We start from the raw sequence: 26,494 nt of genomic DNA, 5'->3' as shown, positions 1-26,494 counted from the left end.
AAGGTAACGCCCAGTGTGACTCAATGATAGGAACAGGAGGGACCTAGGTTTAATCCTGTCTGCATATCCTCTCCTTCTAATCCCCTGTAAAAGGAGTTTACAAATGTCATCACTGTCAGAACATAGGAACAGGAAAAGGCCATTCGGCCCCTTGAGCCTGTTCCGCCATTCAATTAAATCATGGCTGATCAGCATTTTAACTCCGTCTTCCTGCCTTGATTCCATCGCCCTTAATACCCTTGCCTAAGAATAATCTATCAATCTCAGTTTTGTAATTTTCTATTATCCCCCAGCCTCAGTTTTATTGGGAACAGATTTCTAGATTTCCACTATCCTTGAAGAACATAAGAGGATAAGAAATAGGAGCAGGAGTGGGCCATGCGGTCCCTCGAGCCTGCTCCGCCATTCAATAAGATCAAGGCTTAAACGGAGTGCACTTAAACAGAATAGTTTATTTGGGAACTTGGAAAGAGTGGGAATTTGGAGAAGAGGGGGAAGGAGTTGCAGCTTTTTGCCCACACTGTTTGTAGTGCTTTGTGTTACAGGTAGATATTTAATGTCATTATCCATTACTCAATGCAGATCAAGTAAGAAGTCAAAGAACTAAACTGTAAAATAAGTTACTTAAATACAAATGTAATAACATTTAATTAAATAGAACACGGTGATATAGGGCTGGCAGTGCAGGCCGGTGTGTCACAAATGCAGCATGTGGGAGTTTGTGGAGAGCATTGTGATCCCGGACAAACACCTTTGCAGTAAGTGCCTGCGTCCTGAGGAGCTTCAGCTCAGAGTTGTTGAGCTGGAGTCTGAGGTGCAGACATTGTGGGGCATCAGGGAGGGGGAGAGTTACCTGGACACTTTGAAAGGGAATGTAGTTGTGGTGGGGGACAGTATAGTCAGAGGGATAGATACTGTTCTCTGCAGACGTGACCGGGAGTTTCGAAGGTTGTGTTGCCTGCCCGGTGCCGGGGTTAAAGAATCTCCTCACGGCTGGAGAAGAACTTGGAGTGAGAAGGGGAGGATCCAGTTGTCGTGGTCCATGTAGGAACCAATAACATAGGTAGAACTAGGAATGAGGTTCTGCTGAAGGGGTTTGAGGAGTTGGGATCGAAATTAAAAAGCAGAACCTCAAAGGTAATAATCTCTGGATTGTTACATGAGGCACGCAGCAATTGGTACAGGGATAAGCAGATTGGGAAATTAAAAGTGTGAGTCAAAGAGTGATGTGGGAGGCAAGGGTTTTGCTTCATGGACACTGGCACCAGTACTAGGGAAAGACGGAGCTGTTCCATTGGGACAGGCTCCACTTAAAACGGGCTTGAGGCTAGAACCAGGGTCAAAGTCCGAGGTCCCATGGAGGGACAAAGCCGGCGTAAGCAGGATGGGGCCAGCACAGAGCATCGATGAACCGCTGTCCAAATTCAGAGACAGGTGTAGCAGGCGAGTGAAGTCCAGAGGCTATTTGAGGGGCAGAGAGTTCGAGGAGGGAGGTTGTTGCCATAGGAATCAGAGTCGGTGGCGGGAAAGGAAGCTGATGGCGAAATAGATGCAAGTTGGAGGTCACTGTAGATCAAAGCGGCGGAGAAAAAGTAAAATCACAAGCCAGCGCAGCAAAGCTGGAAACTGGTCGAACGAGTCACCAGACAGCGAGTGAAACAGTAGGTGTTAGTTATAGGCCAACAGCGCTGAAATACTACTGGAACCAGTTCAGTACACACGGCTGCAGTTTCAATTATTTAAAACTTTTTTTTGAGCAGCAGAGATAGAGACACAGCAGGTAAATCTTACAGTGCAATCCAGTGTAGTCCAGTGCAGACACGTAGTCTAGACTGAAGCCCAGCAGTTCGGAAACCGATGTGAGAAATGAATTCAGCAGCTGAAGACATTGAAGCGACTCAATAGCAGAGCAGAGACACAGCCGCTGAGTCACACAGTGTGGTCAGTAGAACAGCGTAGTCCTGTTGACGAGGAATCCAGGTGATGGAATCAAGTTTTAGCAGAGTTCCGGCAGGTGAATGAGCTCAGTGAGAACAGAGACACGCTGGGTCGGGGGATGGGCGGCAGACTCAGCAGGGACAGCTTTAAACCTGTAGTTTGGCCTGAAATGCCTTCACCATCAGAGCCAGGGTATCTTAAGCAACGGAAAAAATGTGATTGAGGGAAGAAAGGGCAAAGGATGGCCAAGGATACCGTTGAAGAGAAGAGCAGCTCAGTAAGGAGCTATCAGCCCAGGAGACATATTGAATCCAATATTAACCAATCACAGTCACTGACATCAATCTCCTCCTGTCTGATATAAACTAATCATAGTCACTGACACCAATCTCCTCCTGTCTGATATAAACCATCATCATCATCATAGGCAGTCCCTCTAAACGAGGATGACTTGCTTTACGTCAAAAAAGGGATGAGTTCTCAGGTGTTTCAATGAAGGACCTAATATTCCGGATCCCGAACTACATACTGAAGGGTGGAAGGTGCCTGTGCGTGGATTTTTTTAACGTGTGGTGACTGTTGCACACCAGCCACCACACGGACTTGACAGAGGTAGGTCTTGGTCCAGTGGCAAGGATTAACCAAGATGACTGGAGACCAGCTCTGCTGCACGGACCTAGTGCGCACCCATACCGCAATGTAGGCTGGCTCATGCTGCCCCTGAACTCGTGCTTCTCCTGGGCCCCGGCCACGTCCCTCTACGAACTCTCGCCGCTCCTTCGCCCTGACCTCACCGCCCCAGCTGTACCTGCCCGCACTCCAATCAGTGACCTGGATTTGGGTGATGTCAAATCCAGTTGCCCTCTTCACAGCCATAGCCTTCCTGCAGCAGCACACAATGCTCCCTCTAATGGCCCCGCCTGCTGATGGTCTTACAGGCTGGGACCGCGCCGGGTCGTCGCACGTTGCTCCCTCTAATGGCCCCGGCCCGCAAGACCATCAACAGGCTGGGGCCACCAGAGGGAGCAACGTGCAGTGGCCTGGCCCAGAAATCGGCGTGGTCCTGGCCTGCAAGACAATCAGCAGGAGTAGAGATACAGCAGAACCATTGAGAGCAGATTGAAACCTCCGCGACAGTCACGGCCCCAAGGTACAATCTGCGCTGCCCACGAGAGAAAAAATATGGGACACCCCAGCTTTAAAATATACCACCATTAAATCTATAACTATGCTGCTGCCATGCCACTCGCTTACCCTTTACAATAGGAATCCTGTGGGGGAACTGATGAGATGATATAAACCAATCCCACAGTCACTGACACCAATCTCCTCCTGTCTGATATAAACCAACCCCACAGTCACTGACACCAATCTCCTCCTGTCTGATATAAACCAACCCCACAGTCACTGACACCAATCTCCTCCTGTCTGATATCAACCAATCCCACAGTCACTGACACCAATCTCCTCCTGTCTGATATAAACCAACCCCATAGGCCCAGAAAGTTTAAACTCAGCCCGTTACTTGGTCTGGACTTGTCTCCATTCCCGTGCCGAGGAGATTGCTGTGATTAACAGCAGATTCCAACCCCTGCGGCCACTTGTGAACTCGCTGGTGTCTCAGCAGGTCGGATAACTGAGTGAATCCCTTCCCACACACAGAGCAGGTGAACGGCCTCTCCCCTGTGTGAACTCGCTGGTATCTCAGCAGGTCGAATAACTGAGTGACTCCCTTCCCACACATGGAGCAGGTGAACGGCCTCTCCCCGGTGTGAACTCGCTGGTGTCTCAGCAGGTCAGATGACTGAGTGACTCCCTTCCCACACACAGAACAGGTGAACGGCCTCTCCCCAGTGTGAACTTGCTGGTGTCTCAGCAAGTCGGATGAATGAGTGACTCCCTTCCCACTCACAGAGCAGGTGAATGGCCTCTCACCAGTGTGAACTCGCTGGTGTCTCAGCAGGTCGGATAACTGAGTGACTCCCTTCCCACACACAGAGCAGGTGAACGGCCTCTCCCTGGTGTGATTGCGTCGATGAGCTTCCATCCAGGAGGGGGATCTGAATCCCTTCCCACAGTCCCCACATTTCCACAGTTTCTCCATGGTGCGGGTGTCCTTGTGACTCTCCAGGCTGAATGATCAGTTGAAGCCTCGTCCACACACAGAACACATGTACGGTTTCTCCCCACTGTGAATGGTGCGATTTTTTTCAGGCTGTATAACTGGTTAAAGCTCTTTCCACAGTCAGTGCACTGGAACACTCTCACTCGATTGTGTGTCTCGGTGCTTTTCCAGTCACACTGATGTTTGAAATCTTTTCCCATAGACAGAACAGAGAAACATTTCTCCTTCCACATTCAAAGGCTGATGATATTCGAGTCCTGAGGAATCGAATGACTACATCAGATCTTGACGTGATGTTTCATTTGAGTTTCCTGTCTGCAAATCTCACCTTCTAATACCCTGGAAAAGGAGATTTCAAAACTCATCACTGTAAGTATAGGACAGAAATTCAGAATAGGCATATGTAGTTTCCATGGAACATTCTTTCCTTTCTTGTTCCCCTAAAGCTGTAAATCCCTGTCCCACACATTGTCCCTCCTGCTGTGCTGAAATTCAAGCACATCGCACATCTCTAGACTGTTTCTCCTCCACTCCCAGTTTTCACTACCAATTCTGGCTGGATTCAGTTCTACACTCACTGGTTCCCCTCCCTCTCCTCCCCTGAAGGTGCTGACTCGGGCTGGATTCAGTTCAACACTCACTGGTTTCCCTCCCTCTCCTCTCCTGAAGGTGCTGGTTCTGGCTGGGTTCAGTTCTACACTCACTGGTTCCCCTCCCTCTCCTCTCCTGAAGGTGCTGGCTTAGGCTGGGTTCAGTTCTACACTCACTGGTTTCTCTCCACTATGTGACCCATGTGCCCAATCTCCATGTGGCACAATGTAGTCTAAATAGCAGGATCCCGTCCAATTCTGGGGCAGCCAAGGGTAGGTCTTGTGACCACACACCCAATAGGTGCCATTATAGGCAATGAATGTTAGCTGTTTCTTTGTCAGCAACACTCCGGGGCCTGTCCAGGCTTTTCCATCTGTTTTATTCAGAATCCCCGTTATGTTAAGAATTCCCACATCGGCCCAGTTTGGACAGTTCTGTGGCTTGATTACATTATAATTCCGGGAGCAGTTACTATACCCCATATTTTGGCCTCCTTTGATGTTTCTATGTTGTATTAGTGATAACAAAAAATGGGGGCCGTTTAGAATTATTGTAGCCTTGTTGGTACCCCCCTTCAAGGTTAGCCAGATTGTAACCTGCTGACTTCCATTTACGTGCCCAGTTTTCCGTATCCTGAAACGCATTGCCTGTTTTGTTTTGATTAATTATCCACTCAGGTAAATCAATAGTTCCTGGCAGTGACATGGGTCTTCCTGTTATAATTTCAAAAGGGCTTAGAACGGTAGTTCTATTTGGGGTTACCCTAATGCTACATAGCACTATTGGTAGTGCCTAAGGCCATGATGTTCCTTCTTGGTGATATTTGGCAAGCCGTTGTTTCAGAGTTCAATTCATTCGCTCTACTTGTCCTGATGATTGTGGGTGATAAGGATAGTGTAAATCCCACGTAATGTTCAGTAACCTACAGACTTCTTGGCAGACAGCACCTGTGAAGTGGGTTCCCTGATCTGAGTCAATGCTACTCGGGACTCCCCACCCGAGAATGTAATCCTTACACAAGATCTTTGTAGTGTGATTGGCTGTGGCTCTTTTAGTTGGGACAGCTTCTACACATCTAGAGAATCTGTCGACCATAACAAGAATGTTAGTGTATCCTTGGCATGGAGAGAGAGATATATAATCGACCTGCAGATGCTGGAATGGTCCGACAGGGGCAAGGGGCCTCAGTTGGGGCATTACCATGATGGGTCCAGAATTGTTTTTCTGCTACCAGCTGGGCGTGTTTTTTAAATCCCCGACCCCACCAGCTTTTCTGGAACTGTACCATCATCTGTTATGAGGCCAAGTGTCCCCACGAGTGGATCTGTTGGGCTAAAAAAGACATAAGGGCTTGTGGCGCGACTGGCTTGTCGGTAACTCTTTGTCTCCAGACACCATCTTGGCTTAGCTTAATTCCTGCCTCAATCCATGTCCATTTTTCCTCAGGAGCACTCGCCTTGCATTGTTTGAAGGTCTCGTGTCAGAGTCCTGAGTGCTTTTAATCTGCACATCTGTGTTGGTTCTTCTGGGGGAGCGCCCTGTGAGGTGGCATCTTTAGCTGCCTGGTTGGCTAGGGCATTTCCCTGTGCTTCCGTGGTATTTTCCTTGGTATGGGCCTTACACTTCAGGATGGACACTTCCTGAGGTAATTGTATGGCCTCTAGTAAGTCTCGGACTTCTTTTCCATTTCGGATAGGTGTACCAGCAGCAGCGAGGAATCCTCTTTTCTGCCCTAACAGACCGAAGTCGTGAGCGACTCCAAAAGCATAACACAAATCTGTGTAGACATTAGCTGTCTGTCCTTCTGCTATTCGATATGCTTCTGACAGGGCCAGTAACTCAGCCTGTTGTGCTGACGTTCCTGAGGGTAAACATCCTTTTGCCACTACCTCATAAGGTTGTAACTGCACATCCTGTTTTTCTGGTACCATTGTCAACAAAGGAGGAACCATCTGTAAACAGGATGAGGTCTGGGTTGTGTAGAGGCTGCTCTGCTGCTAAGACTACTTCTTCTGTTTCTTTTAAAATCTCCACGCAGTGATGCTCTCCACATTCTCCCCCCTCTTGCTCCCACGATTCTGACATCGGGAGCATAGTTGTGAGATTAACTGGGCTGGCCCGGACGATAGAGATTAGGAGCTTCCAAAACTGCTGTCCAGCGAGTCCATCTAGCTGCTGTCACCTGAGACATTCTATTCATAGACAGCAAAGTGTATACGGTGTGGGGACACTTGACAATTAGCTTTTGGTCGAGGACTAGACCCGCAGTGATCATTACCGCTCGACATGTAGCTTCCATGGCCCTTAGGCAACTTCCCCATCCGAGGGCTACCGCATCCAGTTTTACTGAATAATAGCCAATAGGTCTTTGCCGATCCCCATGTTCTTGTGTCAGTATAGCTGTCATGTATCCTTCTTTCTCATGGACAAACAGGGTAAATGGCTTACCACTGTCGGGGATTCCCAGAGGCGTGCTGAACACAAGGCCTTTTTCAAACTCAGGAAGGCCTCTTGCTGTTCCTTAGTGAGGGTGATGGCTTCTTTAGAGGTACATTTCCCTTTTAAGATATCATTCAATGGCTGAGCAAGCTTTGTGAAGGAGTCAATCCAATTTCTGTTAAAGTTACACGATCCCAAAAAGGACCTTAGTTCCTGAATAGTGGTGGTTTTTTTTAGCAGCCCGAATGGCTGCAGTTCTATACTGGGTAAGTTTTCTCTTTCCTTGTGAAATCTTTTGTCCCAGGTATACAACCTCTTCTTGGGATATTTGTGCTTTGTCGATGCTGGCTTTATGTCCTTTCAGCCAAAGGTGGTCCAGCAGAGTTCGTAGATCTTGTTCATGCTGTTCTTCCGTGTTTGAAGCTAGCTGGATATCGTCTACATATTGGATGACTGTGGATGACAGGGGAGGTAATTCTTGCAAATAGCTTTGTAAAGCCACGTGGAATACCGTAGGACTGTTGTGGAGACCCTGCGGTAATCGGGTCCAAGTATACTGTTGTCCTTGGACAGTGAAAGCAAACCACTGTCGAACCTCTGGTGCCAGAGGCACCGACCAAAATCCATTGGGCATATCTATAACCGAGAAATATTTATGTTCCGGTTTGAGGGCATTAAAAATGGTGGAGGGATCTGCGACCAAAGGAGCTTTTTGATCAATACACTGGTTAGCTTTCCTATAATCGACGGTCAAACGCCAAGTTTCATTAGATTTCTGTACCGGCCACACGGGGCTATTGGAGGAGCTATGCGTTTTAATAAGCACCCCTTGTTTCCTCCAATTGCTGAAGAACAGGTAGGATTCCCGCAATGGCAGTTGGACTGATGGAATACTGTTTAGTGCATGGAGGCTTGGTCCCAGTAAATGACGCAGGTTCCATCTGGAGTAGGCTACAATCGTTATTATCTTTAGCCCATATCAGGTGTTCCTTCAATTTGTCTTTCTTCAAAGTTCTAATTGACCATGTCACCCAACCATCCTCGAAATGCAACGATGAATCTACTTGGATTAGAACGTCCATTCCCAAAAGGGGTTGATCTACTGGGCCTATCCAGACCGGCGTGGTTAGTTCATGTGGACCCAGCCCTATAAGTACCGGTGTTGTCCTTTTAATTTCCATTTTATGGCCCCCAACTCCATAGGCTGTACGTGCCCTACCATCCAACAGCAAAAAGTCTCCATATTGTAGGGGTAAGCTTGTTAATTCCACCAGTGTCTAAAAGACAGTCCACATCCTTATCGCCCACCCTCACAGTTATATATAGCCCATCTCCCCTCTGTTGTATTAGTGCGAGGAGGGGGACCAGGGCGGGCTCTAATCGTTTTTTGCTATCCCAAGTAACTCTTTCTGTTGTTGTATTGTCAGTCGCTTAAATGCTTCTATGAGGTCGTTATCTTGTGACAAGCCTGGTTTGTTGGCTGAATTGTATCCCTGGCTGCGTCCTCTTCCCCGGCCATGACCTTGCTGTTTCGCCCTGCACGTCTTGGCCCAGTGATCTTCTTTCCCACATTAATGATATTTTCCGGGTAATTTTCCTAATAACTGTTTATCGGAATCCTGGGATTTCCATCCCATAGCCTGCACAGCTCGGACTTTAGCTCTCATATCCCTGTCTAATTGGTTACATCGATCCACCAACGCTACAAAGGTAGTTCCTCTACCTTCCCAGTCCAGTAACACTACCTTAAGCATTTTGGACAGTTCTGGCTTTCAACCTGCCACGAAAGCTGCTTTCAGGGGTCCAAACAATCCATTTCCTCATACGTATTATTCATAACCGAATGTTCTAGCCACGTGCATCTAAACCTCTCGTCATACTCCAGGACCTCCTTTGTTTCTTTCTGTTGGCAGGCTGCAATTTTCCCCCAGTCTGTCTTAGCTGGACTGAAGGCTTGCAGCCAATGTTTAATCGCATCCCACCCTGCGTCTAATTCTTGTTCATCCCGCCCCAAAGCTTCTTCTACCTTGTCGTACAATTTTCTTCATTGTGTTTTTGGCACCATTATGGTCAAAATTTGCACTCCGCCCCAGGGATGAAGTTGCTATATATTTCTTAAGCGGTCCAATTGGTCCCATGTTTTCACTCCCCCTTTCTTTGGATTGGGCAATTCCTTGGACCATTTATCAATTTTCTCTGGGTCTGCCGGATCATGAACTAAGTGTTTTTCATACAGCCTTTTCTTCATTTTTTTGGTTCCGCCCTCATCCGCAGTTTCTTCTGATTTGACTACAACTTGTCTTTTTTTAAACGGGGCAAAGCGCACCCCTAATTCTTCATCCTCCGACCCTGTATCGTCGGAAGACTCAGAATCCGTATCTATTCCTTGGTCGTGTCTTCGGGTTTGCGCTTTTAATTTATCCAAACATGGGTACCCTGGGAATTGACCGATACATTTCCCTTTTCCTATTACTGTCTCTTGACCTAATGATTTTTTCCATTCTTTAATTTCACCTTTAAGATCTTTAACTTCCACTTCCAACTTTTCAAGTCTCGGTTGTTCACAAACTGCTTGCAATTGAACTGGTCAGGTCCCTATCATGTTGGGACAGCATCATAATCTCATTCCGCTGTTGGATCTGTCCCATAACGGCTAGGGACCATCTGGTTCGTTCTTTATTTTTCATACAGGTCGTTTTTCCCAAGACCCTTTTGATCTCATCCAAGGACCATTGTCCTTTGGAGGTACCGTACTTTCATTCGATCTTAATACAGGTTTTGGATGAGTCGAATTGTTGCTCTATGTATTCTTTCAACTGTTCGAAGATTTCGTCTATCGAAACCTCAGGTGGTGCCCGCCCGCCTTTAACAGTTGTAGGCAATTCTTTGCTCTTATCTTCTGCTGCCATAGTACTAATTTCTTTACTGGAGTCGCAAGTCGTAGGCTTTCCAGCCGATCAGTGGGTCGGTGATGAATTAACTAACACACCGCCGAAGTTTAAACGTCTACGGGACCTCGAGCTGATTACCAACTGGAGGGTTCACAAACCGGAGGCTTTCGGAATCGCGTAGAAGGGGAGGTGAATTTAGACAATTGACCGAGGATTTTTATAAAGTGGAGTCCTTACCTCAGTATGTAGGTCCGATGTCCAAAATTCAGTTTCTTCCCTCAGCGATTCTGTTCGTGACGCCAAAATTGTTAGATCTCTTAATTTTCAATGAGATGCGAAATCCGCTTGTAGATTAAAAATAACTTTATTCCAGCTATAGCAACAGAGTTCTTGCTGAGTTACATCTCTTTATTACACTGCAACACATGGCAAAAAATGTCTGTACTTATCCTGGATCAATTTACAATTGTGAGCTCACCCTCTTTGACCTTATTGGCTCAATTGATCCAGCAGTCTGTGTTGTTAGCCCATAATTGGCTCTCTGCCCAAAGTCCTGAAATGTCAAGTTGATTTATGGCTCAATGCAATGTGCTGGCTCTCACGTAGGCAGAGGTCTGTGACTGGGGTCTGTGTTTTCTCAACTTTGCAGCATGCTTGAATTTTCTATCAAAGAGCATAAGAAACAGGGACAGTAGTAGATCATACGGCCCCTCTAGCCTGCCGCGCCATTCAATAAGATCAAGGTTGATCTTGTACTTCAACTCCACATTCCCCGTATCCCTGGATTCCTTTAGTGACCAAACATCTATCGATCTCAGCCCTGAATATACTCAACGACTGAGCATCCACAGCTCTTTGGGGCAGAAAATTCCAAAGATTCATAACCCTTTGAGTGAAGACATTTCTCCTCAACTCAGTCCTAAATGGCCGTCCGTTATCCTGAGACTATGACCCCTAGTTCTAGACTCTCCAGACAAGAGAAACAGCCAATCAGCATTTGTGTGAGGAAGTGCTTCCTGACATTAGCCCTGAACGGCCGAGCTCTGATTTTAAGGTTGTGTCCCCTTGTTGTGGACTCCCTCACCAGAGGAAATAGTTTCTCTCCATCCACCCCATCAACTCCTTTAATCATCTTAAACACCTCAATTACATCACCCCTTAATCTTCTATATTTCTCATAATTTACAAACTTCATCACTGTAAGTACAGGATCATAGAATCACTGAAGTTTACAGCATTGAAGGAGGCCATTCAGCCCATCGTGTCTGTGCCGGCCGACAAAGAGCTATCCAGCCTAATCCCACTTTTCAGCTCTTGGTCCGTGGCCTTGTAGGTCACGGCACTTCAAGTGCACATCCAAGTTCGTTTTAAATGCTACCAGCCTTTCAGGTAGTGCGTTCCAGACCCCCACCATCCTCTGGGTGAAGAGATTTCCCCTCTAAACATCCTACCACTTTATAATCTATGCCCTCTGGTTGTTGACCCTTTGCAAAGGGAAATAGGTCCTTCCTATCCACTCTATCTAGGCCCCTCATAATTTTATACATCTCAATTAGGCCTCCCCTCAGCCTCCTCTATTCCACAAAAAAACAACCACAGCCTATCCCATCTTTCCTCATAGCTAAATTCTCTAGTCCAGGTAACATCCTCCTAAATCTCCTCTGTTCCCTCTCTAGTGCAATGACATCTTTCTTGTAATGTGGTGACCAGAACTGCATACAGTACTCTCGCTGTGACCTAAGTAGTGTTTTATACAGTTCAAGCATAACCTCCCTACTCTTGTATTCTGTGCCGTGGCTAATAAAGGCAAGTATTCTGTATGCCTTCTTAACCACCTTATCTACTTCATGCTACCTTCAGAGATATGTGGACATGCCCTCTAAGGTCCCTTTGTTCTTCTACACTTCTCATTGTCCTACCATTTATTGTGTATTCCCTTGCCTTGTTAGCCCTCCACAAATGCATTACCTCACACTTCTCCGGATTGAGTTCCATTTGCCACTGTTCTGTCCACCTGACCAGTCCATTAATATCTTCCTGCAGTCTATAGCTTTTCACTATCAACCACACAGTCAACTTTTGTATCATCTTCCTTGCATTGAAGTATATACTATTTAGCATTGCCAAACCATGGAAGAGAGCGGCTGGGACACATTTCTGACACAGCTCAAGATTAACCCGCATGGCGACTTTGTTGTCGGTGATGATAGACGAGAAAGACCAAAGTGCCGTTTGGCCCTCTCAGTGTGGCCCTGAAGGACTGTGTCCAGGCTGAAGTTCTGTTCTCACCGTACAATCCTCCCCCCAGATTGTCCTCTCTGAGTTCGCCAGGTGATGCTAAACACTCAGGTGGGAAAGACAAAAATCCACAGCAATGTGTGAAAAGCAAAGCTGATTTATTTCCCATTCATCCAGAATATTAAACTCCAGCCCAGTTATAGGAGTTATCAGCAGAAAAAAAAACAACTGTCAGAATGAACATGGTTCAGTCCGGGATGTGATTAACAGCAGCAAGAACAGCAGAATCCCACCTCTGCAGTCACTTGTGAACTCGCTGGTGTTTCAGCAGGATCGAAGACTGAGTGAATCCCTTACCATACTCTGAGCAGGTGAACGGCCTCTACCCAGTGTGAATGCGCTGGTGTTCAGTGAGGAAGGATGACCGAGTGAATCCCTTCCCACACTCTGAGCAGGTGAACGGCCTCTCCTCAGTGTGAGTGCGCTGGTGTCTCAGAAGGTCGGATGACTGAACGAATCCCTTCCCAAACTCGGAGCAGGTGAACAGCCTCTCTGCAGTGTGAACTCGCTGGTGTCTCAGAAGGTCGGATGACCGAATGAATCCCTTTCCACACACGGAGCACCTGAACGGTCTCTCCCCAGTGTGAACATATTGATGGCAGCTCAGTTCCGCTGAACTTTTATAGCACTTGTCAGTGTGAATACGCTGGTGTCTCAGAAGGTTGGATGACTGAGTGAATCCCATCTCACACTCAGAGCAGGTGAAGGGCCTCTCCACGGTGTGCACTCGGTGTTTCAGCAGGTCAGATGACCGAGTGAATCCCTTCCCACACTCAGAGCAGGTGAACGGCCTCTCCCCAGTGTGAACTCGTTGGTGTCTCAGCAGGTTGCATGAATCAGTGAATCCCTTCCCACACTCAGAGCAGGTGAACGGTCTCTCCCCGGTGTGAACTCGCTGGTGTCTCAGCAGGCTACCTGACCGACTGAATCCTTTCCCACACACAGAGCAGGTGAACGGCCTCTCCCCAGTGTGAACTCGCTGGTGTCTCAGCAGGCTACCTGACCGACTGAATCCCTTCCCACACACAGAGCAGGTGAACGGTCTCTCCCCGGTGTGAACTCGCTGCTTTCTCAGCAGGCTGCCTGACCGACTGAATCCTTTCCCACACACAGAGCAGGTGAACGGCCTCTCCCCAGTGTGAGTGCACTGGTGTATAGCGAGTTTAGATGATCGACTGAACCCAGTCCCGCAGTGAGAGCACCTGAACGGTCTCTCCCCACTGTGAACACGTTGATGGTACGTCAGTTCCCCGGAATGTTTATAGCTCTTCCCACAGTCCGGGCACTTAAAAAGTCTCTCGTCAGTGTGAACTCGCTGGTGTATCAGAAGGTGGGATGAACGAGCAAATCCCTTCCCACACTCGGAGCAGGTGAACGGCCTCTCCCCATTTGTGTCTCAATAGGCCAGAGATTTGGCTGAAGTCTTGTCCACACACAGAACACGTGTACACTTTCTCCCCATTGTCAACGGTGCTTTTTGCTTCCATATTGAGAGGCCAATGATATTCGGGTCCCGACGACTCGAGTGACGCTGTCAGATCTTGATGCGGTCTGCGATTTGAGTTTCCCGTCTGCAAATCCTCCCCTTCTAATACCCTGTAAAATTAATTTGAAACAGTAAAAAGGGAGTGTGAGAGAGAAAACAAAGAGGCAGATTAGTAATTTGAACTTAATGAGCCTGCTAATTTGTGGGGCTGGCACTAGAACAAAGTGACCATGAAAGCGATCGAATTGTCGTAAAAACCCAACTGGTTCACTAATGTCTGATTCTGGCTGGGTTCAGTTCTACACTCACTGGTTCCCCTCCCCTGAAGGTGCTGACTCTGGCTGGGTTCAGTTCTACACTCACCAGTTTCTCTCCAATATGTGACCCATGTGCCCAATGTCCACGTGTGAACCTCGACAATGAGTGTCGACAAGCTATTCCCCTGTCCTCACCTGAGGCCTCACACGTGTATTTTCCAGCAGGGTCACTGGAGCCTCCTCCCAATGGCTCAGTGGGTAAAGGCACCGACCAGTGTGACTGAGTCACATTAACAGGAGGGGTCCAGGTTTAATCCCCTCGACGTATCCTCCCCTTCTAAACCCCTGTAAAAGCTGTTTACAAAAGTCGTCACTGTAAGTAGGAACACAGGGCCCAAGTTTCCACATGATTTGCGCCTGATTTTTAGGAGCAACTGGTGGAGAACGGACTATCTTAGAAATCGCAATTCTCCACATTTTTTTTTCTGCAGTTCTAGTCAGGTAGAACAGTTCTACTTTGGAACAGAATTTTTTCTTCAAAAGGGGGCATGTCCGGCCACTGACGCCGAATTTGAAAGTTTCCACAGTGAAAACGTACTCCAAACTAAAGTAGAATGGAGCAAGTAAAGATTTTTGTAGAACTGAAAAAACCTGTTCTACACATTAAAAAATCAGGCGCAGGTTACAAATTAGGCGTCCAGAACGAGGTGGGGGGGGGGGAAGGGAAGTCATTAAATTCTATAATAAATCCTTATTTATACTTCTACAAATATTATACAAATAAATCCAACCTGAATAAACATTTATAAGCAAAGAAAAGATTAAATAAACCATCTTCCTACCTGTGTGAAAGTGCTTCAGCAGGCCTTTCAGTACCGAAGGCTGAACGGGCCGGCCCGAGACTTCGGGCAGGGCCCGTCCCCAGCACCAGATTTACAGGTAGGTGGCGTTGGGTTGGGTCGGGTCGGGGAGGTTCGGTTCGGGTCGGGGGACGGGGAGAGGGAGAGAGAGAGAGAGGGAGGGATAGAGGGAGGAGGGGGGGGGGAGGGAGAGAGAGAGAGAGAGAGAGAGGGGGAGGGAGGGATGGAGGGAGGGAGAGAGAGAGAGAGAGAGAGAGAGAGGGGGAGGGAGGGAGAGAGGGAGGGAGGTCAGGTTGGATCCAGTCCGGGAGCGGGAGTCGGGTCGGGTCGGGTCCAGTGGGGTCGGGTCAGGTTGGGGGGCGGGAGCGCGGGTCGGGTCGGGTCCAGTAGGGGGGGGCGGGGAGCGGGAACAGGAGGTCGGGTCGGGTCCAGTCGGGGAGGTGGGGAGCGGGAACAGGAGCGCGGGTCGGGTCGGGTCCAGTCGGGGGGGCGGGGAGCGGGAACAGGAGCGCGGGTCGGGTCGGGTCGAGGCAGGGAGCGGGAACAGGAGCGCAGGTCGGGTCGGGCCCAGTCGGGGGGGCGGAGCGGGAACAGGAGCGCGGGTCAGGTCCAGTCGGGGGGCGGAGCGGGAACAGGAGCGTGGGTCGGGTCAGGTCAAGTCGGGGAACGGGAACAGGAGCTCGGGTCGTGTCGGGTCCAGTCGGGGGGGGGGGCGGAGCGGGAACAGGAGCGCGGGTCGGGTCCAGTTGGGGAGCAGGAACAGGAGGGCGGGTCGGGTCGGGTCCAGTCGGGGGTGGGGGGAGCGGGTGTCGGGTCTGGTCCGGAGGCGGGGGAGAGCGGGTGTCTGGTCTAGTCGGGGGAGGGGGGGAGCAGTAGCTGGCCGTGGGAGGAGCCTTATTCACATAGCCCCAGTGAGGCCATTCGGCCAGGGCTAGGGGCTGAATGCTTCGGGCCCCTCCCACACAGTTCGGCGCCTGGAGCTACTACATTTGCGTGCCCACTGTAGCGCGCATGTACAGAGGTCCCGGCACTGTTTTCAGCGCAGGGACCGGGCTCCGCTCCCCTACAGCTCATGCTGCGCTGCGCCGAGGGCCAGAGGACCTGCAGGGAGGTGGAGAATACGGAGGATTTTTTTTAGGCGCACTTTGTGGCGCGAAAAACGGGCGTCCAGGTCGGGACTGCGCCGTTCTAGGCGCGTGTGGAAACTTGGGCCCATAGAAACAGGAATAGGCCATTCGGCCCCTTGAGCCTGATCAATTGGCCCCCAGCCTCATTATATGGGAAACATCGAGTTCTGCATTTCCATTACCCTTTAAGAACACAAGAAATTGGAGCAGGATTAGGCCCATTGGCCCCATGAGCCTGCTCCACCATTCAGTAAGATCATGGCTGATCTTCTACCTCAACTTCACTCTTGTTACCGACCCTTCTGACACTGAAAATTATTACTCCTTATTAAGAGGGTTGGCGGGCTGAAGGAGGTTACAGAGATAGGGAGGGGCGAGGCCTTGGAGGGTGTCATGTATGTAACCACAATGTAACACCACTGTATGAATGTATACACTCAACCTAGATGCACACCTTGACCACAAGGGGTGAACTTGTGGGAGACACTCTTTTTATCTTTGTGTGATCAGGTAAGGAGTGTCTCCCACACAGGGTCATCATCTTTGGAGTCCTGTAAATAAAGAGAGCAGGTCACAGAGTGACCTTGTCCCCAGAATGTGCCTCGTGTGGTTTCATGCTGTAGAGTAAGGACTTTACATTGGCGACAAGAAACGGGAATTCACGGCCCACGAGAATGGCCACCAGTAGCACAGAGGAACGGTACTATGCTGGGGAAGACTGGGACGATTTTGTCGAGAGGCTTTAGCAAAGCTTCATTACGAAAGAATGGCTAGATGATGCAGCGGCCGACAAGCTAAGGGCTCATCTTTTGACCAGCTGCAGACCAAAGACTTACACGCTCATGAAGGACTTACTAGCACCCGAAAAGCTGGCGGACAAAACCTTTGAAGAACTTACTGAATTGATCGGGGAGCACCTCAAACCGTCGAGTAGCATACATGTGGCCTGACACAGATTCTACACCCACTGACGTCATGAAGGATAGAGCATACCGGACTTCGTAGCAGACCTCTGGCGTTTGGCCAGCCTCTAAGTTCACAGACGCCTGCAGCGGGGATTTGCTAAGGGACTTCTTTATCGAGGGCATCGGTCATGCGGGAATTTTCCACAAATTAATTGAGACCAAGGATTTGACCTTAGAAGCGACGGCGTTGATGGCTCAAACTTTCATGGCGGGGGAGGAAGACACGAAAATAATATACGCGCGCAACTCTGCCTCTAACGCGGTGATGGATCAGGGAGTCAACATCATCAATGCGACTCAGAGCCCTGCAGGCAGGCAGGGGCAGTCCAACATTCCCCAGGCAGCAATAGACCCCAGAGTAGGACTGTAACAGAGACAATGGCAGGCTGAACAGACATTCACGCCATCACAGTGGACAATGTGGCCCGGGACGGGGCCATTGACACCCACTAATAGGATACTTAACAGCAGTCAAAGGGACAGTCAGCGAGGAATGCCTGGCCATAGTCCCTTTGTTCCCAACAATAGAAACTTTAACTCATGCTGGAGGTGTGGGGGAAAACACTCAGCTAGATCTTGCAGATTTCAACAGTTTGTCTGCAGGAACTGCAATCTCAGTGGCCATTTAGCTCGAATGTGCAGGAAGCCTGCAACCAGACTAATATATGAGGCGGATGGACCAGAAGAGGGTTCTTTGAGGCAGGATGACTTTTGGGGCAAATCGATGGATGCCGAGGCTTAGCGGGTCCATGTGGCGAATATTCACAGCTCATACACCAGAACGCCATCAATGACGACGAGCGTTTTATTAAACGGCATCCCTGTACGCATGGAGCTGGACACTGGGGCCAGCCAGTCACTCATGGGCGTTCAGCAATTTAAGAAGCTATGGCCACTTAAAGCCAATAGACCCAAATTAGCACATAGAGACACAATTACGGACTTACACCAAAGAAATCATTCCGGTACTAGGCAGCGCAATGTTGGCTGTCACACACAATGGGATAGTGAATCGGCTGCCGCTCTGGATTGTCCCGGGCAATGGTCCAGCACTGTTGGGGAGGAGCTGGTTAGCCGAGATGAATTGGAAATGGGGGGATGTTCACGCAATGTCATCTGTGGAGCGAAGTTCGTGCTCACAAGTCCTACAACAATTCGATTCACTATTCCAACCGGGCTTCGGGACTTTCAAAGGCACTAAGGTAGCGATACACATCACCCCAGACGCCAGGCCAGTGCACCACAAAGCCAGAGCGGTGCCATATGTGATGCAGGAAAAGATCGAGAGTGAATTGGACCGGTTGTTGAGAGAGGGCATCATCTCGCCTGTTGAATTCAGCGACTGGGCGAGCCCCATCATGCCCGTCCTAAAAGAGGATGGCTCTGTCAGGATCTGTGGAGACTACAAGGCCACCATCAATCTGGTGTCCCTACAAGATCAATACCCGCTCCCGACAGCAGAGGACCTCTTCGCCACGCTGGCAGGCTGCAAGCTGTTCACCAAGTTTGACCTCACTTCAGCCTATATGACTGAGGAACTGGCCGACGAATCTAAACTACTGACCACCATCACCACGCACAAGGGACTGTTCGTTTATAACAGGTGCCCGTTTGGCATTCGATCAACGGCCGCAATTTTTCAATGACACATGGAAAGCCTGCTTAAATCCATTCCTGGAATGATCGTATTCCAGGACGACATCCTCATCACGGATCGAGACACCGAGGAACATCTCCACAACCTGGAGGAGGTGCTATGCCGACTAGACCGGGTAGGCCTGCGACTCAAGAAGTCTAAATGTCTGTTCTTAGCTCCTGAGGTTGAGTTTCTGGGCAGGAGGGTTGCTGCAGATGGGATTCGGCCCACCGAATCCAAAACAGAGGCGATTCGACGAGCACCCAGGCCCTGCAACACATTGGAGTTGCGTTCATTCTTGGGACTCGAACTATTTCGGGAACTTTCTGTCGAACTTGAGCATGTTGTTGGAGCCGCTACACGTGCTCCTGCATAAGGGTTGCGATTGGTTTTGGGGGGACTGTCAGGAACGGGCTTATGATCAGGCGCGAAACCTACTTTGTTCAAACAAGTTGTTGACCCTGTACGACCCCTGTAGAAAATTGGTTCTGACATGTGATGCATCGTCCTATGGGGTTGGGTGCGTGTAGCAGCAGGGCAATGCTGAGGGTCAACTACAACCTGTGGCTTATGCCTCCAGGTCGCGTTCTCAAGCAGAACGGGGATTATGGGATGGTCGAGAAGGAAGCGCTTGCATGTGTCTATGGTGTAAAAAAAATGCATCAGTACCTCTTTGGTAGGAAGTTTGAATTAGAGACGGACCACAAGCCATTAACATCCCTGTTGTCAGACAGCAAGGCCACCAATGCCAACACATCAGCTCGCATACAGCGATGGGCTCTCACGCTGGCTGCCTCCGACTACTCCATCCGGCACCGGCCCAGCACTGAAAATTGCACTGATGCGCTCAGCAGCTTCCACTGGCCACCACTGAGGGGACAGCGGAGCAAAGTGCCGAGATGGTCATGGCTGTCGATGCCTTTGACAGCGCAGGCTCCCCCATCACAGCCTGCCAGATCAAAATCTGGACAAACAGAGATCCCCTCCTATCCCTGATTAAGAAATGTGTCCTGACTGGGGATTGGGCACCCGCACACGGAGCATGCCCTGAGGAGGTCAGACCGTTCCACAGACGGATGGATGAACTTTCCATCCAAGCCGACTATGGGGCAGCCGGGTAGTTATGCCCCAGAAGGGCAGGGAGGCATTCATCAGGGAACTCCACATCGAGCACCCAGGCATTGTGCTGATGAAGGCTATTGCCGGTCACATGTTTGGTGGCCTGGAATTGATTCGGACCTGGAACATTGTGTTCACAGGCACACATGTGCCCAGCTGGGCAATGCTCCCAGGGAGGCCCCGCCCAGCCCGTGGCCCTGGCCCACCAGGCCATGGTCAAGCATTCATGTTGACTATGTGGGCCCGTTCATGTGTAAGATGTTCCTTATTGTGGTAGATGCATATTCGAAATGGTTCGAGTGCATCATTCTGAATTCATGCACGTCATCCACCACTGTGGAAAGCCTATATGCGATCTTTGCAACCCATGGCTTGCCGGACATCCTGGTTAGTGATAACGGACCATGTTTCACAAGCTACGAATTCCGAGAGTTTATGTCGGGCAATGGCATCAACCACGTCAGGACTGCGCCGTTCAAGCCGGCCTCCAGTGGCCAGGTGGAACGTGCGGTCCAAATCATTAAGCAAGGGTTGCTCAGGATTCAAGGACCCTCCCTACAATGCTGCCTGTCGCGCCTCCTGCTGGCCTATAGATCCCGTCCGCACTCGCTCACGGGGGTCCCGCCCGCAGAGCTACTAATGAAACGGACACTCAAAACTCGGTTGTCCCTCATTCACCCAGTCCTGACCGACATAGTTGAGGGCAAGCACAAGTCTCAAAATGAGTACCATGACCGTAATTCGAAGGGGAGGTGTATAGAAATAAATGATCCTGTATTCGTCCTCAATCACGCCATGGGGCCCAAATGGCTTGAGGGCACTGTAATTGACAAAGAGGGGAATAGGGTCATCGTGGTAAAACTCAACAATGGTCAGATATGCCGTAAGCATCTGGACCAAGTAAAAAAAAATGTTCAGCACCGACACGGAGGAACCTGAAGAAGACCATGAGATGGATTTCACAACACCGCCAGTGAACGAGCAACAAGAGCAATCAGAAGAATGCACAGTCCCTGCGGTCAGCCCGGACAGGCCAGAATCACCACAGGTGACAGACACTCACGTCAGTGTCCAACAACCAGAGCCCCAACTGCAGCGCTCCACGAGTGAGCGTAGACCACCTGAAAGACTAGACCTATGATCCCGATATGACTTTGGGGGTGGATGGGGGGGCGGAGGTGATGTCATGTATGTAACCACAATGTAACACCACTGTATTACTGTATACACTCAACCTAGATGCACATTTTGACCACATGGGGTGAACTTGTGAGAGACACTCCTTACCTGATCACACAGGTATAAAAAGGGAGGTCCCACACAGGGTCATCGTCTTTGGAGTCCTGTAAATAAAGAGAGCAGATCACAGAGTGACCTTGTCGCCAGAATGTGCCTCGTATGGTTTCATGCTGTAGAGTAAGGACTTTACATTCTTTACACAGGGATTTGAACAAGAGGAGGAGTATTTTAAAGGCTGAAGTCACCAGCCATCTCTCCCAGTGCAGAGTGTGACTCACTACGAACAGGAAGGATTTTTGTTTAACTACTAAAGATGCATAATGAGGGGGAAATCAATCTCTGTACCCTTAACTAACAGCAACATGGAAAGAGGGAAATGAATGACCTTTAAACACCTGGTCCACTTGGCACTGAAGTTTCTGAAATTCATAATAGGAACTCCAGGGAAACAAAATAGTTGTGTTGATAAAGGATGAAATCACTGCAATAGTGAGAGACAACATTGGCTCAAATGTTGAAACAGTTTGGGTGGAGATAAGGAATAATAAGGGGGAAAAAGTCACTGGTGGCCGTAGTCTATAGGCCCCCTAACAGTAGCAACTCTGTTGGTCAGAGTATAAACCAAGCAATAGTGGGTGCTTGTAAAAAGGGAACAGCAATAACCATGGGTGATTTTAACCTCCGTATTGATTGGACAAATCAAATTGGTCAGGGTAGCCTTGAGGAAGAGTTCATAGAGTGCATAAGGGATGGGTTCCTTGAGCAGTATGTAACGGAACCAACCAGGGGGCTGGCTATCTTAGATCTAGTCCTGTGTAATGAGACAGGATTAATAAACAATCTCCTAGTAAAGGATCCCCTTGGAATGAGTGACCATAGCTTGGTTGAATTTCAAATTCAGATGGAGGGTGAGAAAGTTGGATCTCAAACCAGCGTACGAAGCTTAAATAAAGGAGACTACAAAGGTATGAGGGCAGAGTTGTCTCAAGTGGACTGGGAAAATAGATTAAAGTGTCGGACGATTGATGAACAGTGGTGTACATTTAAGGAGCTATTTCATAACTCTCAAGAAAAATATATTCCAGTGAGGAGGAAAGGGTTAAAAGGAAAAATAGCCATCCGTGGCTAACTAAAGAAATAAAGGATGGTATCCAATTAAAAACAAGGGCATGCAAAGTGGCCAAAACTAATGGGAGGACAGAAGATTGGGAAGCTTTTAAAAACCAGCAAAGAATGACTAAAAAAATGATTAAGAAAGGGAAGATAGACTATGAAAGTAAACTAGCACGAAATATAAAAACAGATAGCAAAACTAAGACAGCGCTAAAAAATATAACAGAACCAACCTCTAAACAATAACAAAACATTTTTTTTTCATTTTTAAAAATTATTTAAATCTAAAAAACAAATATTTATGAAAAGTAAGGGAAAATGAGATATACGGCAGAAAGGAAACAAACAAACCACTAAGAAATTAAAACATTAGACCCCCCTAACAAAAAATCCCCACCCCAAACCATGGACATTCAACTAGGTGAGGCATCACATACTACACACTAACAAAGATAAGGCGGACTCTACATTTCTACCTAACAAACAGGTAGGACAACAGCCCACACAGAGAGAACACATCAGAAGGAGAAAGAAGAACCAGAAGACCAGACAAAGCAAACAATTAACACCTGATCATTGAGAGAAACAAAGGTTTAAATAGTTCTTTTCCCTCCTCACAGCCCTTCTCGTTTTGACTGACCCAGTGGAAGATAAGGAGCTCTAAATTCTGCATAACCTCTCACTGTACGTTTTTCGATCGAAAACTCTCTGACTCTTGAACCCCCAACCACACTACCCCCCACCCCCGCACCCGTTTGCTTTTCCTGGCCTCAGATGAAGCCCCAGTAAATGTGAAACGTTAGGCCTATAGACTACAATCAGCCACCTCGATGACGGATCGTGAAATGAGTATAAATCCTCCCCCCAAAAATCCCCCTCTGACCTTTTTCTCCCCCCTCCCTGGTGGATTTCTCTCTCACTCTATCCAGATTTCAGATCCACGGTGCTGTCTTTAAAAAAAACCTCTCTCATTTTTCTCCGCTTCTAAAAAAATCTTTCCTGTACCAGCTCTAATTGTACTACTAACTAGAACTAAATAAGATAATTGTCTGCTGCGGTACCGTGATTTCTCTGTTCCCCCTTGTTGTCCCCCTGTCCTCACCCACCCCCAGTCCTCACCCACCCCACTACGTCGAACCGTAGTGTACACATACGAAAATAAATTGAAAAACAAGAAAAAAGTGCTTCCTAAATTCCCCCCACCTCCCCACACAGTCAGTCAACACGGCACGGATCCTGATCAACCTGCCAAATCAGTCACAATTTAAGGGCCATAATCCCCCTTCCCCATCCTACAGCCCAGTCATTGATAATCCCCTTCCCCACCCTACAGCCCAATCATTCATAAAAAGAACCCTCACCTAAAACTAGTTACAACAATGTAATTTTTTAAATTATTAAATAATTAAATTAAAAATCCAAAAATAAAAATCAGTCCACCAAAGTACAAAACTAAATCTCCCCAAAGAACGTAACAACGATTTAAAATCAACCCCCTAAAAAACCCAGAGACTGATCCCTTCCCCGGGAACAACAGGACCTCTCCTCCAACCCGCCTCCCTCCCGAGCCACACAGAAATCCAGCCGAGGCTGATCATCAGCACTAGGCCCAAACACACAAACCACCGATTGACCCAAGACACCATCCCACCAATCACAACAATTAACCCCAGCCACCAACGCCCCCCGACCACTGCCCAAAACACGGTAACATCCCCCCCCCCACTCTCAAAACATGGTAACACCACCCCCCTGTGAATGTTTAAAAATGTATAGAGACATTTAAGTTGAGAACGTGGGAATTGTATAGGGACAGTATAAGCTAACAAAGAATTCATGGAGGAATAGCCATGACATCTCAGACTCGAGACTGCAAAATGTTACAACACTAACACAGTTTGAAACAAAACCCACAGCTTGCAAAACAAACCTCAAGGTCGTACTAACTCACATTGCTAACCTGAAACATTAATAGTAAGAGAATAATGGGCCTTTGTGTAAAATCAGACCATTCTTAGATCGGCTTATGAGTGGACAAAGGGAAAGAGGGATCAAAGAGGATAGGCTGAACTAGGATGTCACTCATATTGTATCTTGTTATCTTTTTCCGAAAATGTATAACCGTCGTGCCTTTACAATGTAATGTCACTTTGTCTGTAGGAAGTGAGTGCGATCTATCAGAGTTGCATTCCTTCTGTCTGGTAAAGTCCCCGATCGGGATTTGCTTTTGAAATAAAAGCTTGCTTTGTTTAAAGCAGAATCGGTATTTGACTCAGTGATTTCGCTGTACCAGATTGAGGGAAAAGAATCCACATTTACACCCCCACTGCCCCAAACACGGTAACCCCACCCCTCACTGCCGAGAACATAGCAACACCCCCCACACCCCGCCTCCGCCACTGCCCAAAACACGGTAACACCCACCCCTAAAAACCTAAGCACAACCCAAACAACCGATGAATGAAAACCAAGCCCTAAAACCCAACCCTGAACTGAACTTTGTACTGGTTTCACCTCTGGGGGAGGTGGGACCAGTACAAACTGGACGGTCTGCACCTGGGCAGGACCAGAACCAATATCCTAGGGGGAGTGTTTGATAGTGCTGTTGGGGAGGAGTTAAACTAATATGGCAGGGAGATGGGAACCTGTGCAGGGAAACAGAGGGAAATAAAAAGGAGGCAGAAGCAAAATATAGAAAGGAGAAAAGTAAAAGTGGAGGGCAGGGAAACCCAAGGCAAAAAACAAAAAGGGCCACATTACAGCAAAATTCTAAAGGGGCAAAGTGTGTTAAAAAAAACAAGCCTGAAGGCTCTGTGCCTCAATGCGAGGAGTTTCGGAATAAGGTGGATGAATTAACTGCACAGATAGCAGTTAACGGATACGATGTGATTGGCATCATGGAGACATGGCCCCAGGCAGGTGGACCAAGGCTGGGAACTCAACATCCAAGGGTATTCAGCATTGAGGAAGGATAGACAGAAAGGAAAAGGAGGTGGGGTGGCGTTGCTGGGTAAAGATTAAATCTATGCAATTGTAAGGAAGGACATTAGCCTGGATGATGTGGAATCGGTATGGGTGGAGCTGCGGAATTCCAAAGGGCAGAAAACGCTAGTGGGAGTTGTGTACAGACCACCAAATAGTAGTAGTGAGGTTGGGGACAGCATCAAACAAGAAATAAGGGAGGTGTGCAATAAAGGTACAGCAGTAATCATGGGCGACTTTAATCTACACATTGATTGGGCTAACCTAACTGGTAGCAATGAAGTGGAGGAGGATTTCCTGGAGTGTATTAGGGATGGTTTTCTAGACCAATATGTCGAGGACCAACCAGGGAGCTGGCCATCCTAGACTGGGTATTGTGTAATGAGAAGGGACTAATTAGCAATCTTGTTGTGCGAGGCCCCTTGGGGAAAAGTGACCATAATATGATAGAATTCCTTATTAAGATGGAGAGTGACAAAGTTAATTTGGAAACTAGGGTCCTGAACTTAAGGAAAGGTAACTTCGACGGTAGGAGGTGTGACGTGGCTAGAATAGACTGGCAAACGATACTTAAAGGGTTGACGGTGGATAAGCAATGGGAAACATTTAAAGATTACATGGATAAACTTCAGCAAATGTCCATCCCTGTCTGGAGTAAAAATAAAACTTGGAAGGTGGCTCAACCATGGCTAACAAAGGAAATTAAGGATGGTGTTAAAGCCAAGGAAGAGACATATAAATTGGCTAGAAAAAGCAACAAACCTGAGGACTGGGAGAAATTTAGAATTCAACAGAGGAGGACTAAGGGTTTAATTAAGAGGGGGAAAATAGAGTACGAGAGGAAGCTTGCAGGGAACATAAAAACTGACTGCAAAAGCTTCGATAAATATGTGAAGAGAAAAAGATTAGTAAAGACAAACGTAGGTCCCTTCCAGTCGGATTCAGGTGAAATTATAATGGGAACAAAGAAATGGCAGACCAATTAAACCAATACTTCGGTTCTCTCTTCACTAAGGAAGATACAAATAACCTTCCGAAGGTAGTAGGGGACAGTGGGTCTAAAGAGAAGGAGGAACTGAGGGATATCCTTATTAGGCGGGAAATTGTGTTAGGGAAATTGATGGGATTGAAGGCCGATAAATCCCCGGGGCCTGATAGTCTGCATCCCAGGGTGCTCAAGGACGTGGCCCTAGAAATAGTGGATGCATTGGTGATCATTTTCGAACAGTCTATTGACTCTGGATCAGTTCCCATGGACTGGAGGTTAGCTAATGTAATACCACTTTTTAAAAAAGGATGGAGAGAGAAAACGGGTAATTATAGACCAGTTAGCTTGACATCAGTAGTGGGGAAAATGTTGGAATCGATCATGAAGGACGAAATAGCAGCGCATTTGGAAAGCGGTGACAGGATCGGATCAAGTCAGCA

General features: G+C 48.2%; 1 protein-coding gene across 1 annotated transcript in view; it reads right to left on the bottom strand.

Annotated features, from left to right (window-relative positions):
• Positions 1-3,544: 3,544 nt before the first annotated feature.
• Positions 3,545-26,494, bottom strand: part of LOC139254085 (zinc finger protein 271-like) — a gene marked incomplete at its 3' end in the record, with an annotated part of 222,481 nt that continues 199,531 nt past the window's right edge. Inside the window, exons 8-11 of the mRNA XM_070873631.1 lie at positions 15,953-15,986; positions 13,010-13,677; positions 12,609-12,706; positions 3,545-3,956 (exon numbers count right to left, since the gene is read on the bottom strand). Coding sequence (XP_070729732.1) covers positions 3,545-3,956; positions 12,609-12,706; positions 13,010-13,677; positions 15,953-15,986 — 1,212 coding nt within the window. The remainder of the gene's footprint in view (positions 3,957-12,608; positions 12,707-13,009; positions 13,678-15,952; positions 15,987-26,494) is intronic.

Source organism: Pristiophorus japonicus, unplaced genomic scaffold (genome assembly GCF_044704955.1).
Source record: "Pristiophorus japonicus isolate sPriJap1 unplaced genomic scaffold, sPriJap1.hap1 HAP1_SCAFFOLD_532, whole genome shotgun sequence".
NCBI classification, from domain to species: Eukaryota; Metazoa; Chordata; class Chondrichthyes; family Pristiophoridae; genus Pristiophorus; species Pristiophorus japonicus.
Note: the sequence above shows the minus strand (reverse complement) of the source record. Positions and strands in the feature narration are given on the sequence as shown.